The sequence below is a fragment of the Cuculus canorus genome, chromosome 5 (genome assembly GCF_017976375.1).
Source record: "Cuculus canorus isolate bCucCan1 chromosome 5, bCucCan1.pri, whole genome shotgun sequence".
Classification (NCBI taxonomy): Eukaryota; Metazoa; Chordata; class Aves; order Cuculiformes; family Cuculidae; genus Cuculus; species Cuculus canorus.
The window spans coordinates 33002385-33016379 of NC_071405.1; the positions used below are offsets into that span (position 1 = coordinate 33002385).

Sequence of the window (13995 nt, forward strand, 5' to 3'; positions counted from 1 at the left end):
AAAATCTTGATCAAGTGGGGATTAGTCACTGGATTGAACAATTAAGACCTGTGAGTGCATCTGGTTCTCTGTCAGAACCATGTTTATTGATAAAAAAATAGTTTATGTAGAGGTTTAAAATGTTATTAATTCTTAAGTGGGGCATAATCCTTTATCCAGTATATTGTGACATATAGCTAACTATCCCACTAACCTTTTGTTCTGCCCAATCGACTATTTAAACAGAATTAATCTTTTGAAATAATGATGACTGTGAGCCTTGATAAATTACCAGAGCAGAATGCAGTGAGACATGTCATTTGCAAAAATTGGTTACTTCCATGGCCTTTCTTTGGTCTGTAAAGGGAAACAGACTTCCAGATTAAATTAATTTAGATTAATTTAATTAGATTAATTTAAATGTTCATATACATTAAGCAATATATTTCCTACTCAAGAAAAATACCTTTCCTGCAGAGAGTTGAATATACACTCATCTCTGAGCCCTATTTTGAAAAAATAAGGCACAATGGGATACCGGAATGCTATTTTGCACTGCTTATTACATAATGGAAACAAATAAAGGAGATAAGCACTTCCCTCAAGTTAGTGACCCCTAACCAAAGTTTTCTTTACTAGAGATTTTTCCATTGTATCATGTACCCATGTTTTAGCACAATCTATTTTTGTTAGTTTCTTGAAGGAAACAATACATCTCTGAAATGCGAAGTATTACTGTTCCATGGCTGTAAATTTTATACCTTTCACATTTTGAACATTGAGTTTCTTAACTACAGTTACAGATGGATTGAAATTCTGGCTAGTTCCTCTGTTACAGAGTTTTCATTGTGTTTACAATCTGCTGCAAAGAACTCAGCGCAGACTAAAAGCCTCTTTTCAGGCATGTTACTGACAGCAACAATTTTTGTTCATCTTTGTTCTGAGTGAGACTTCAACTCGTAAATTAAAACTAAGTGATTTAAGGTATAATTCACTAATGATACCATGAGCGTGTTGCCTGACAGCTTCAGTGCCTGTGAAGTCTGTAGTAGGTAATCATTGTCCAAGCTCTTCCAGTGTTACCAGGGTCATTTTTTCTAATTTATCTGGTGTAATGAAAAAAAAACAACACTATTCCTACATCTGCAGATAAAAACGTGATTTGCTTGCCTGATGGAAATCTCTATGTTGCACTTGCTTCTTATGAAAGCGATTCCTGGAATTACACCAAACAAAGGAAAAATTGAACTCACATTTTCTGCAGCTCAAATGCTCTCATTCCATAGCATTGAGTAAAAGTCATCTTTTATAAGCAGTTCTGTACCCTTCACTCCCTTTGCTCTTCTCATAAGATACTGAACCAAAACATTCAGTTTGGGGTTTGAAAAAAAACACTTTTAACTTGACCCAGCACTTTTCAGCATTTTATTTCCACAAATAAAGATCCAAAAGATTAAATATAAATTCAGCCCAATGAAACTGAAATTTGGGAGACAGGCGTAAGTTTGGTCACCCATCTGAAAAAATCATTTCATATCCGTAAATAACATAGCGATATACTTTACACTCCAACGTTTCAGAGTTCAAAGCCACATCAATGTAGTAACAACGTAGTAACTCCACACAAGAAATTAAGATGAATTAATGGCATGGAGGAAATTAGTACACCGAGCAGCACCAAATGCATTATGATATGCACTAAACAATCAGCATCACATTTAGCTTAGCTGGAAATAAAGTCATATGTAATTTCATTGCTGCATAATTCCATTCCGTATGTTTAAAACACTCTTTGTCCACCATGTGTTACTGACTCTGTGATTGGTGCAGACCCTAATTACGGAAATGAAACCAAGAATGGTAGTGAAAGTTCTCAAGGAACAGTTTAACCAGGCAGATACTTTTGCCTGCAATATAATTATTGACTGGATTTAGCACTGGGATGTGATGGAAATCTTCAAGTCAAAATGAACTATCTTGTGGTTTTGAACCGATATCTCAAAGGCTCCCAGCTGGTTCACAAACATTTCTGCAGCCCATCTCGCACAAGGAGGCCTCAAACTCCAATTTCAGTAGCTTGTTCATGCAAGCCAAAATTATGCCCTCAAAAATACTTTTTATCAAATCTCTGAAGCACATAATTCACACTCCACTACAGGGTACAGCACACAGGAGAAGTTTTAGTCAGTGTTGTGTCGAAGGTAACAAGTGCCATGGGCAGCAGCGCGCAGACATGGCTGAACGCCTCGGGCTGCTCCTAGCTTGGGTCTTTCTTAGTGCAGCATCGGCGCTGGTGGTTGGTTGTGTGGGTGTTTGGGGCTGGATCATGTACACCTGCCAAAGCTGGAATGTTTTAATTTGTATTCACTGTGGCAAATTCTCCCTAAGTATCGCACCCTATGCTCTTTGTCAAATGGCAGCTGAAGGGCCTTGTGCTCAAAGAACATAGCCCAAATTCTTCTGACAACCAAGCTGGATTAGGGTGATTCGCATCATGAATCAGACAGAACATGCCCTGCCCTAGCCATTGCTTTTCCATGCTGCTCACAAGCATAGATTTGTAAATACTCTAAAATCCTACTCTCATGGGTCATCGTTATTCCATTTTGCCCTTGCCTGTGGCTGATTAATGCAAATTAAATTTCATGCCAGTCAGCTCAAGCAATCTGCACAGTGCAGAGAAATCCAGGATTTCCACTAGAAGGCAAAATTGTTTTCACCAGTTACTAATGTTTTCAGAAAAGGTCAGAATTCTAAATACAGTGATAATTAAAGAGAGGGATGTAAAAAGTCAATCACAATAATCTTTGATTTAAAAGTACGATTGAAAATCCAGCTGGGTTACTTATGATTTATTTTTCTGAATTTAGTATATGTCTAAATAAAAACATTTAAAATGTAAAACAACAACCCTGTCTCCAAAGATGGATCTCTGCGAAAAAAGAGCCAGGAATGTACTAAGCTATTTCCAGCAAATGGCCAAGTTAAACAACACACAATGACAAAATTTCCCCTGACTAAAAACAATGTTATACATTTCATGGCTATTCACTACATTGCTCCTAAAGTGAGTTCATGTTTTGGGCTGGTATTTCAACTGGGTTTCAAGATTAGCTCACCCCTATCTGCTAATATTTGTTCCAGGCGTAGAGGGGAAGTTAAAAAAAAACCAACAAAATGCATATGCACAAAAAAAATCCTGCCCTAAATTTCTCTGTCACCTGAAATTTAATTCTACTTCAATAATATACAGATCTCATAGTGTTAAATGTGGAATCACATATCAGAGGAACTGCAATCCATCTGAAGTACATGGTGTACAGAATATAATCCCAATACAGAGACCTTCCTGTAATCTTGATATCAATGTGACAGAACATCCTCTAACTGTATACTCATGGAATAACTAGGATGCTAAATTTGGAACAATCAGTGGGTTTGAACCTAATCCAGTTTTTGGCTGGATAAAATTCCTACTCCTATTAACTTCAGGAACATGAGGCTTTCCTAAGTAAAAGTCTAAGACTGCAGATTCAGCAGAAGCTCATAGTATTAGAAGTACATTACACCATATTACATTGATATTAACAGGGGAGATTAATGTTGTAACTGGCTGGTCTCAAAAATCATAGTTAATTGAGAACTTTAGTGGGTTTTATTTCCCCATAGTACCCAGTTCCAATAAATAATCTGATGCCATTAGATATTACATTGCGTAAGTCTCTGTTAAACAAAAGGTTTCAATATGTAAACCCTTAAAAAGAACAGTATGTGTTTTGCTAAGTCCATCGCCCCAAAACTGGTTTGGGTCAATCCAATTTTTTTATATGATTTTGGATACCTAGACTGTACAAAATTTTTTGTAATCTAATTACATGAAACAAAATAACACATCAGGGAGGGAAAAAAGTGAATTCTAGAGGATCTTCTCTAGGAAAAAATCACTTTTTTCTGTTATATTCTTTAATGAACAATTTCAGCGCTCCCTGATGTGCTCAAGTAAATATTTCTTCTCTCAGCAAATATCTCTGACCTATCCATGAGGTTTTAAATATTGTGGCTCTAAGACAAGTATCACTGAATAGCCACATAACATTACCAAGGTATCAGCTGCTTCATGCTTATCATTGTGGATATGGAATGCTCTGTTAGCTGACTGTCTATAATGTAGCCCAAGCTCATAATAAAATGTTTGGCGGGATGATCAGTGATTGATGTGATGGGAGCATGGGGACTTCTGTCCAGTTTCTAATGGCTGCATTGTCCACATGTGCAGCCAGAAAGCACGAAAGCTAAAGGCTGGGAAAGCAGGAAGAGCAACTTGTTACCTTCCCACACGATGCAAGTCTAGGACTCTCCAGTTTGGATCTGAAGTACAATGATAAAGGTCTGAAGTGAAAAACAACATGGGTACTGCTTAGTCTTTCGGTGTTATGTAGCTAAATGAAAGGCTCCGTCACTTGGAGCAGGAGCATTTCCCCATCAGTGCACCCATTCATTTTTTACCTTTAATAGTTAATGATTTATTTAGGGGACAATGGAAATTCCTTTGGGGTTTGATTTAGCTTTAGGAAAAAAAAGGATATTCTGACTTTTAACTATTAGCCCTGTGTGTGGTAGATGAGAACTAAAGGGTTAACGAAACTAATCATGGGTAGCCATCAAGCAGCAGAGAGTAGCAAACATACTGGACACAAACAGGTGATAAAAGCTGATAAGAGAGATGACAAAATTAAGAAAATAAAGAACACTGTTATAAAGATTTATAGATCAGCTAAAGCAGAGCAAAATAAATGATAACAAACACTGATAAAAAATAAATGGGGCATCAGCCATATAAACACGCAGGAAACTTCAATGCTTCTGTATAGTACTATGACACTGCTTTGTTTACACCAGCATTGACCTTTTGCTCCCAAGGAAGTTTATTAACCATCTTGGTCGTTCTTTGTGTTGCTTTACTCATCAAGAGAAAGTTGTACAGGGTTGATTCTGATGAATGGCTTTTTTGGAAAGTCAAGTTATCCTTGACTAGATGCAGATGGCCTAGTAAAAAATGAATGCTGCCAGCAGACATTGTCTTTATCAGTAGTAAAAGTTCAGCAGGGACTAGACTTCCTCATCTCTGGCCAGAGAAACCCAGCCTTCTGTTTCAGCACCATATCACATATTGTCCTAATGAATTCTTGTAACACACTGCAGCCCAGATAAATATGCTTATATTAATGTTTTTTGGCAGTCTGGGGCATGGTACAGAATTGACACAAGTGTTTGGATTCTGCCTGCAGCAGACACTAGGAATTTATACAGCTTAGGAATATTAGACTGGTTTTAGGGTGTTTGTCCCGTGTGATGACCTTCAGTATTGCAAACTGCAATTCGTCCTCCTCTGACTGGCTTCACAAAGGGGAGGACAAAAAGCCATACTGCAGTCCTGCGGCTCGGAGCAGGGTGAGGAAGCAGCTCAGTCACTGGAGAGTTTCATTCATCCCATAACAGTACAACAACTTTGAGATTTATATTTCAGACGGTCCAGTAGACTTCCACCAGGGCAAGATCCATTGCAGGCAATAAAAATCCTGCTGCCATGTGACCTTTCCTTTCTTTGATTCTCTATTAATTCTTCCTTCTAATAACAGAAACATGCATTTCCACACTTCTGAGGTAACGAGCAATGAGTGATTTACAGCACTCAGCTCTTCAGAGCATGAAGCGCCATCCTAGGATGCCTCAAGGACAGCAGGAGCTTGGCCTTTGAAGAATTCCCTAGACAACCAGATTTTTAAAACTCTGTAATTCCCAACAGCCACACAGAATCACTTGGATAAATACTGTAATTACAATAACAGCACAATATCATACTCAAGCTACTGAACTACATTTTGAGTTATATTCCATGATAGCCTTCAGCTCTGACTGCTGCTTTGTAAGCCCTGTAACTTTCTGTTGCAAGTTAGGAAATTCCTCCAGCTGGAGCGGGCGGCTTGGCTGCAGAGCATTCCAGAACCGCTGTCCTGAGAGCAAGAAACCCTCTAGGCTGAGCCGTCTAGTGGATTGAGAGCGCAACAGCTCTCCTACTCTAAATACAGGTCTTTGTTGGGCTGGAATCCTTGCCATACAGTAGATAAAAACCTCTTTATTTACCTTTACAATGTACCTTTACTGTGCCGCTAGACCGATAACTTAACCTAAAAACCTCAGCAATACAGTTAAAAATGTCAGAGACCTTCCTGAGAGGAAACATTAAGCAGACGTGATTATTGTATGAGTAGAGCATGTGCACGAGGACACACCATTTCCCAAGAAACACTGGGGCAGGATTTTTTCCGGGCAAGGCCGTTACTTTTTTTGTAGCTATGTTTTTCAACATTTCATTCAAATGAATGGGAGTTCTAAGGCATGACTCAGATGAGAATGAGCCATAAAAAGAAACAGCCTGAGAATAAATAAAGTTGTATTTCTCTCCTGCATTTCCCTGCTGAAGTGTCTCAGTGCCCTGTATGTTTTTTATCCCCTTGCACCAAAAGGGCTTTTTTGATGCTGGGGAAGGGGAACTGGTTTTATATTAGATTTAACCTGTCATTCAAACCAGAATGATCAGGCAAGCCTTTCCATGCCTGCTCAGCCTATTTTTGCAGACTAAGAGCTTGATTCTGCCAGAGTTCATCAGAACACATCTAGCCTGTTTCACATAAAAAAATAGTGATAGTATTATTTAGGATTATATTTATACCTGTGATGTAGGCATTTAATCATCAGGAATAAGAAAGCCCTATCTGGGACTATGCTTTCCCATTCAAGATTTTCAGTGTCTTTAAACACTTTCCTTCTAAAGCTTTATCTGTGGCTTGCAACTTCTTCAGGGCGGAGTCTTCCTGCTGTTCAGTGTTCCTACAGCACCTAGCATAAGATCCCTCCATGCTATGCTTACATTCTTTCAGGCCATCCCCACTGCTCAGAGCCCTTTGAGGTATCAAAGCTAACTTTTTTAGCAGCAGAAGCTGGCACTTGTGTTTGGATTGCATTCTATATAGAAAACTGCACTTTATTTAATGCCCTGGCTTACTTCCAGAGGCCAAGCTGGTCTTGATTCCCTCACCAGCATGATTTAAGAACCGCACCATGCTGATGAAGCCACATCTGTTCATCAGCACGGAGATGGCCAGACCAAGCACTTAACACTAGGTTTTGTTGTGCTGTTATTTGAAGCCATGGAAGTTCTGCCAGCTCTTTTTTATGGGAATTGACACGGGCTGTGCTGACAACATGAAAATATGCAAAGCTTTGTACAAGCAGAGAAGAGCATAACCTTTGTATATTTTGCCTTTGCCTCGTATGAATCCTATTCTAACCAGTCTTGTTCTTTCCCATATTACAGAGAGTCATTCATGAAGAATGCAAAGGTTTCTTTTCTTTCTGTTTTTCCTTATGGTGTCTCTTTCTGTGCTTTGCATTGATAACTTCCAAGAAGACAAGCTGCTTGGGTAGAAGTTCTTCAAACACCTGTTTTTTAGCAAGTCTGCCAGGACATCTTATTAAAGAAAGCAAGGGCAGCACTTAGGACCAGAGCATTGAGAGCATCCTCATTTCTGTCTACCAGGCTCATCTTCCTTTCAAGCTGTTCTGGCAGTTTCGCTTCATCCCTCACAGGACACTGCTGACAGCCCTGGTCAGTCTCCCCTGAACACCAAGAGCTGCTCTGCTCCTCTGCTGAGCAACTGGAGCTTAGAGCACTCTCTGCAGCAATGGGCCCACCGCGCCTGTCCTCTGGGTTTATCTCAGCTCTACCCGTGGTTTTGTCACTGTATCCTTCAATCCCCTCTCTCCCCATAAAAGTGTCTAGCTGTCTCTTAAACTCACTTTACCATTTGATTCTTTGACCTCACTTGGCAACTTATCCTTGTGTTTATTATTTGAGGTGGAATAGTTCTGGCTACATTCCTGGTTTTACTCCTAATTGTCTAATTTTTAGAATGGTGGCAGTGGGGTTGGGATTTGAGTTTGTTTTTTTTTTTAACAACTCATTGCTCTTGTGATCAGGTCTTCTGTTTCATCAGCCTCCTTCGTGTCATCAGGACTTCCAATAACTAAAAGAATCCTCATGAATCTTTTATTGGATCTTCCCAAATATTGCAGCTGGGTTTTCTTGTCCATTAGTGCCATTCTGAACTGCACACACTGCCTTTAATTACTCTATTGTTAATTGGAGGGGAGGGAGGGGAATGGAATTTTTACCCAAGCAAGGAAGACTTCCCCAGCTGAAAAGCTGAGTGATTTTTCCTGCCTGTACTTGTCCTACAGGGAAGGCATAAACAGGGTCCAAGCAGAACTGAGAAGCAGAACTTGTGTCCCCTCTGGCAGCATCCCTCTGCCTGCTGGTCGCCTTTGTGTACCCACCTCAGGCTCGGTCCAGGCTGCTCTGAGGTGTGGGGCTGCAGGGACCTTCTTGAAGCCCCTCGATCCACTCCAGACCGTTGTCAGACTTTTGGACAAGATGTTGGGAGCAGCTTGCTTACCATATTGGATTTGCTGGCAGGTCACATGGATGATGGGAAAAGACCACACCTGATAAGGTTTTCTCAGTGGCTGTCTGGGGAAGCAGAAGAAGGAAGAAACACCAGTTTAAAGTACCTATCTGCATCTTCAGGAACTGTTCCCAGTTGCTGCAAGGTTGGTTGGTGGAGCAGTGAAATGGACCCTACTGACATCCTGAAACAGATAGGCCTGGTTGGAGTGGCTTCAAAAACGATCTTGCCTAACCCGCTATGGAAAGAGAAGGAAAGAGCTACTTCTTTGCAAGTCCTCTCCTTCATTTGCTGGAATCACCACCTGCACCAGGATGGACTGCCTTCAGGTTGGCTGCCTAATTACAGCAAGATAATGTCTTCATACCTCCTGTTCAATTAGTACAGCCGGTACCCTTAAAGAATATGACATACCCCAAAAATATGTTCATGTGGTTACAATTTAGGCAGATTAGCTCTCATGTTTTCCTAAAGTAGAAAGGATACTTTGCCGCATTCACCTACCTTGAAAAAAATGGTGCAAGTGAACCCTTGAATCTCAGCTGACACCATCAGAGAGAGAGGAGATCACATTCCTTTTCCTACCCAACAATGTCATACATTATGAAGTGACAAGAAAAAATAGAATTGTTACCTATATAATTAACGTTCTGCATTCTGTGGGACTTTGGAAGCTACAAGAATAGCATGCCAATCACTGTAAGACATTAACCATCAGCCAAAATAACATCAGTATTTTCAGTTTAAGAACGGAGGGCAGAGGCATAAAAGATTTGCTCAATTAATCGTAGGATTGAAAATTTTCCAGAGAGCTACAGATACTTGTAAGATGTAATAGAGTGCAGCCCCCTCATCTTTCATGTGGAGGTCAAGCTCACAGAAAGTCAGCCCGCCGAGCAGTTTCTGCTTGCCACAAAATGAGGAATTGCATGCTGCAAGAACCAGCGTCTGGGGGCTGCTTCTGAGAAATTCATGTAGTAAAGCACTTCAACAAAGGTGGCTTACCTTGCTGATAGAGTCTTGAAAAGAGGGAAATGAAAGAGAGAGTCATAAAATGCCTCTCAGGAAAAGGCTGTAAAATAACTAGGAATAAAAATTTTAAAAAATTAAATATATTTATTTAAACATTTACCATTGTCTTCACTGTACTCAGCCGGCTGGGGGATGAAATCATCATCAAACAAAAGAGTAGCAATAAGTACTTTCATTGAAAATGTTGCAACAGCAAAACCAAAAGGACATGCTCTGTCACTCATCAGCACACACCACATTTTCTGTAACCATCTACCATTATTATCCAGCATGCAATTCACCAAGCAGCAAAACCATGGCTGTAGTTATTTACAGGTCACTGGAAGTCTGGCCTGAATTGCAGTGGAGTTTTGGTTGTATTTCACAAAAGATAGCTTTATTTATGTTTGACTAATGCAAGCACAACTGGAGGCTGATTTTTCTTTTTTTGGCTTTTAGTATAAACACTCGTGGCAGCTCTCTATTTTGGGTGCATCTGAAAAACAGATTGTTTTATAGTTGCAGAAGACTGCTGGGTAATTCAGAGGACATTGTTATTGCAACTGAACTTTTCTTTCAAGAAAGCAGGAGGAGTCACTTTATTTTTTAATTCTGTGCAGTTTTATGTATAGTATTCGCTCCAAGTATTTGATGTTTCCACACTTGTTATGAGTTTCTCCAGAGAGATGCTGTCTTTTGGCAGCAAAAGATAAAGTTGACATATACAAATAACTCACAGTACCCCAGCAGTAATTAACAGTGATGCAATACCCATGCGAAAAAGAGGACTTGAAGAATTAACTGTTGAGTTTTCTTGACGATGCAGCTGCACTTTAAGAGAGAAAGCTCAACCCATCATAGAACTCCATTGTGTACATTAGAGAAAAAAGCCTGGCAAGATACATTAAAGATTTTTGCTAGAGAGATACAAATATTTTGCAAGGTCAAAGTGCACTGAGGCAGGCTGTACTTACTTCCAAAGAAAAGTAGGCAGTATGACAAAGAATCAGTAATATTTTTTTATCTTCGTTTTCACACTTCATCATCTCAGAACAATTGTCTTTTTCAACCTACTGAACTGACTTAAACCACCTGAACTCTAAGTTGACTTTTACTAAAAAGACAACAGAATCTCAGAAGTTATCTGCGCTTACAGTTTCAGTGCAGCTCTACAGAAGGCCAGTACAGCTATTTATAAAATGGATTTTACTGTTCTACAGAGTTCTTATACAGACCTTACAGGTCAAAAGAAAAGGAATAGTTTGGTAAGAAGACAAACGACTGAAGCAACTGCTTTATAGTGCAATATGAAACTTGACACTGTTTTCTGCTGCCAGTATGATTCCCAAGAGAGATGGATAAATTGTGGTCAAGACCTGGACAGGTTAACTAGTGGTCATCAGTGCTGGTGGTACCTTTATATACAAAAAAAAAAAAAAGATGCTATTGGACAGGGCATTTGAAATTTAATACCAGGCATGAAACAAGACATCTGCTGGACTCTCATTTGTTTCTCTTTGAATGGGCTTTAATTGAAAGCTCAGTGAAAAATGCAGGTTACATTCTTAGCATTATCAATAGTTTGTAACAGCAACAACATCAGAACAGTGATGCATCTAATATTTATACACTTTCTAATTTTAGATGTCTAAGAGCAATACATTATCAGATATATATACACACAATTTCAAGCAATTAAAAGTAAATAATAAACCCCTCCTCCCGAAACCCTGAAACAATATATTTCCTTACGCTAATAATGTCTTTTTTCACATATACTTGACAAAGAGTCTTTTTAAGTTACTTATCTTAAGAGTAATCTGTTAATGGAGATCCTGGACCAGCCCCATTAAAAGTTCAGTTTTAAGTTTATACAGCTTGCTAGCCACATAACCAGTGTGGCTTTACATTGTAAACAAATCCCAAATGTCTACAATGATTGGAATTAGTTTTGGGTAAAGGAGATCTATGCATCTCATGAAAGAATAAATTTAAACCAATACATTAAAAAGAGAGAAAGAAAGGTAAAGAAGTTAATTGACAAACAAGACAGTTTTGGGAGATCAGTTATGTGATTATTTAAAAAACAAGTTAACTTAATGGTAAGATTCTTGTTTTCTGTAGAGAGAGGCTCTGGTTCATCTAACTTTAGCTGCTCTAGAAATACGTTCTTTAAAAACAAAAGGTTTGATGTGTGAAATTCAAAAGCAGAGCTTCCAAAATTAAAAGTTTGCCCTTCGGCAGTATGAGTACAAAGTTTACCAAAAGTATCTCAGGTGATTGTTCCGTCTCATACTGTGAGGACAGCTGCACCAGCCTTTGGAAACCTCAGCATGTGCACAGATGCAGTAAGCATAAAGCTTACCTTCACCAGGGAGGAATCACTCTGCTCACCGCAGGACTTAAAAAGGCACAACAATAGGTACCTAGAGAAACTCAAGTGAAAATAAAACCAGAAAACTGGAGACAGACATGGAAGGTAAGCGTAGTTTATAGTAATCTTGAAACTGTGGCCATCTTGCTTACTTTTTATTAAAAAAAAATCACAAATAAAAAATCTCTTAAACTTATTGAATAGGAACTTGTGTAATTCCAAATGGAAGGCAAGGCTGAACAGAATCCTACGGTTTAGTTAACTTGTGTCAAATGGGATGCGAAGACAGCTGCAGCTTTCTGACAGAGGTGATCGAAGATGGCTGATAAAGTTTGCAGTAGCTCATAATGTCCCATCTGGTTTATTCACTTGTTTGAACTGTCTAAAGGGCCAACTGCAGCTTAGTCATGTTCCTCTGGTGCATGTTGTGATGACGAACTAATTCATCAGACCTGGCAAATTTTTTTTGACAGCTGGGCCACCGGCAACTGAAAGGCTTTTCACCTGTTAACAAAACACCCTGTTATTAACTGGGTATACAGCTCGCCTGAAACACCACTATTTGTTTTCTTTCTGCAGGGTTGTGAGGAGCTAGGCAGAGCTCCTGTCAGGAGGAAAGGCATCCCGGGCTGACCTGAGAGGGTGTGGGAGTGCTCTCAACTCCTGCTCACATCAGCGCTCTGTGCTTTTGTACATCTCTCTCTCAGCTGATCTTTAACAACAGCCTTTTCAGATGACGTAGAACATCTTGCAGTGGTTCGTTCCTGAAGACAAGCCCTTACTGAACACCACGTTACCATGTCTATGCTACTCTTGGCTCTCAAACAAACTAGTTTCAAAGTCATTCTGGCATTTGCACAAGCTTCAGTCACACCTCAGTCTGTGGTGCAGACATACTGCTAGGCACCGTGAAAATTGTCAGTGACTATTTAGAGCTTGACCTCAAGTCAAGGAGAGTTTTCCCAGATAGTTCAATGAGTTTTGGCTGAAGTTCTTTAAAACTGGTGAGTGTAAGTGAATATGGTAGAAGCAACAGAGTTCAGCATGAAGTCTGCTGAGCGAGACTGAAAGTTTCCCAGTACCATCCAAATAAAGTAGATTCATATGTATAGGAGATGTTAAAGGTTCAAAACATTCAAAGCATTTTTCTAACATTCTCATGAGCATAATAGTCACTAGAAATGACCCCAAACAAAGCATATTCAATTTTAACAAGAAATGCCATCACCTTTTTATGGTTTAATCTGGTTTCTTGATTTTCTACAATGGAAATTTCAGTGGAATTTCAGGCCATGTTTCTGATGCCACAGAAACACTGAAGGAATGCTTTCATTATCTCAGAGCTGTGCTCAGTGACTCATGTTTCTTTCAGAATTGCATTTTCTCTTTTTTCCCAAAAATTAGATGCAATATTTTAAAGTAGGTTCAGCTCTGGGACTGGGCTCTTCAGCGCTGTCTACACACCTCATATTCTCCAACTCCAGACACACTGGTGGGGAACAAGCTCACCCAGACATCTTCTCTTTTTTGCCTCACACTTTGTGCATTTCACAAACATCCAAATTCAGGCAACAGAGAATGTGGCATAGGTGTGTATTTCCATTTGCAAAAATCGTGCAATACATTTAGGGGGGAGGGAGGTTTAAATCTACTTTATCCATTCAAAATATATGCTGGCAAAAGCATCAATTGTCTCACATGAGTGCATAAAACAGTATGGGACAAAAATGATCAGGTCAGAGCTAGTGGTAAAAATCACAGATTGCATAAAGTGGTCTTCTTTCATCTCAGCAGCATTAGCAGAACCACCTTGTGAACTCATGCGAGTTATCTAGCGGTGGCCAGATTTTCACTGAACTACCACTGTAAAAGCAGCACAGTTTTGCTGTTTCACCAGCAGTTTTGGTTGGCCTCTTGCAACAGGGGGCAGCAATCTCTGACAGTTCTGCACAGGGCATAGATTACTTCGTACATCTCCACTGTACAGATACCAGAAATCACATTTCCATTACTAAAAAAAAAATGCATATAGATGTGTGGAGTTTTTCTTTGATTCATTTTTTGCTTTCGACAGCAAAGATTACTGTCACAGTAAAATTGCTTGTG

The 13995-nt window shown here is 39.5% G+C and overlaps 1 protein-coding gene across 4 annotated transcripts in view; it reads right to left on the minus strand.

The window, feature by feature from the left end:
* Positions 1-580: 580 nt before the first annotated feature.
* Positions 581-13995, minus strand: part of WT1 (WT1 transcription factor) — a 46800-nt gene continuing 33385 nt past the window's right edge. For 2 of the 4 annotated variants that reach the window (XM_054067904.1, XM_054067903.1), the window contains exon 9: positions 10973-12393. In XM_054067904.1, coding sequence (XP_053923879.1) covers positions 12272-12393 — 122 coding nt within the window. In that variant the 3' untranslated portion in view covers positions 10973-12271. Of the gene's footprint in view, positions 8570-10972; positions 12394-13995 lie in introns of those variants that run through there. The other 2 variants (XM_054067900.1, XM_054067901.1) reach the window with 2 other exon arrangements.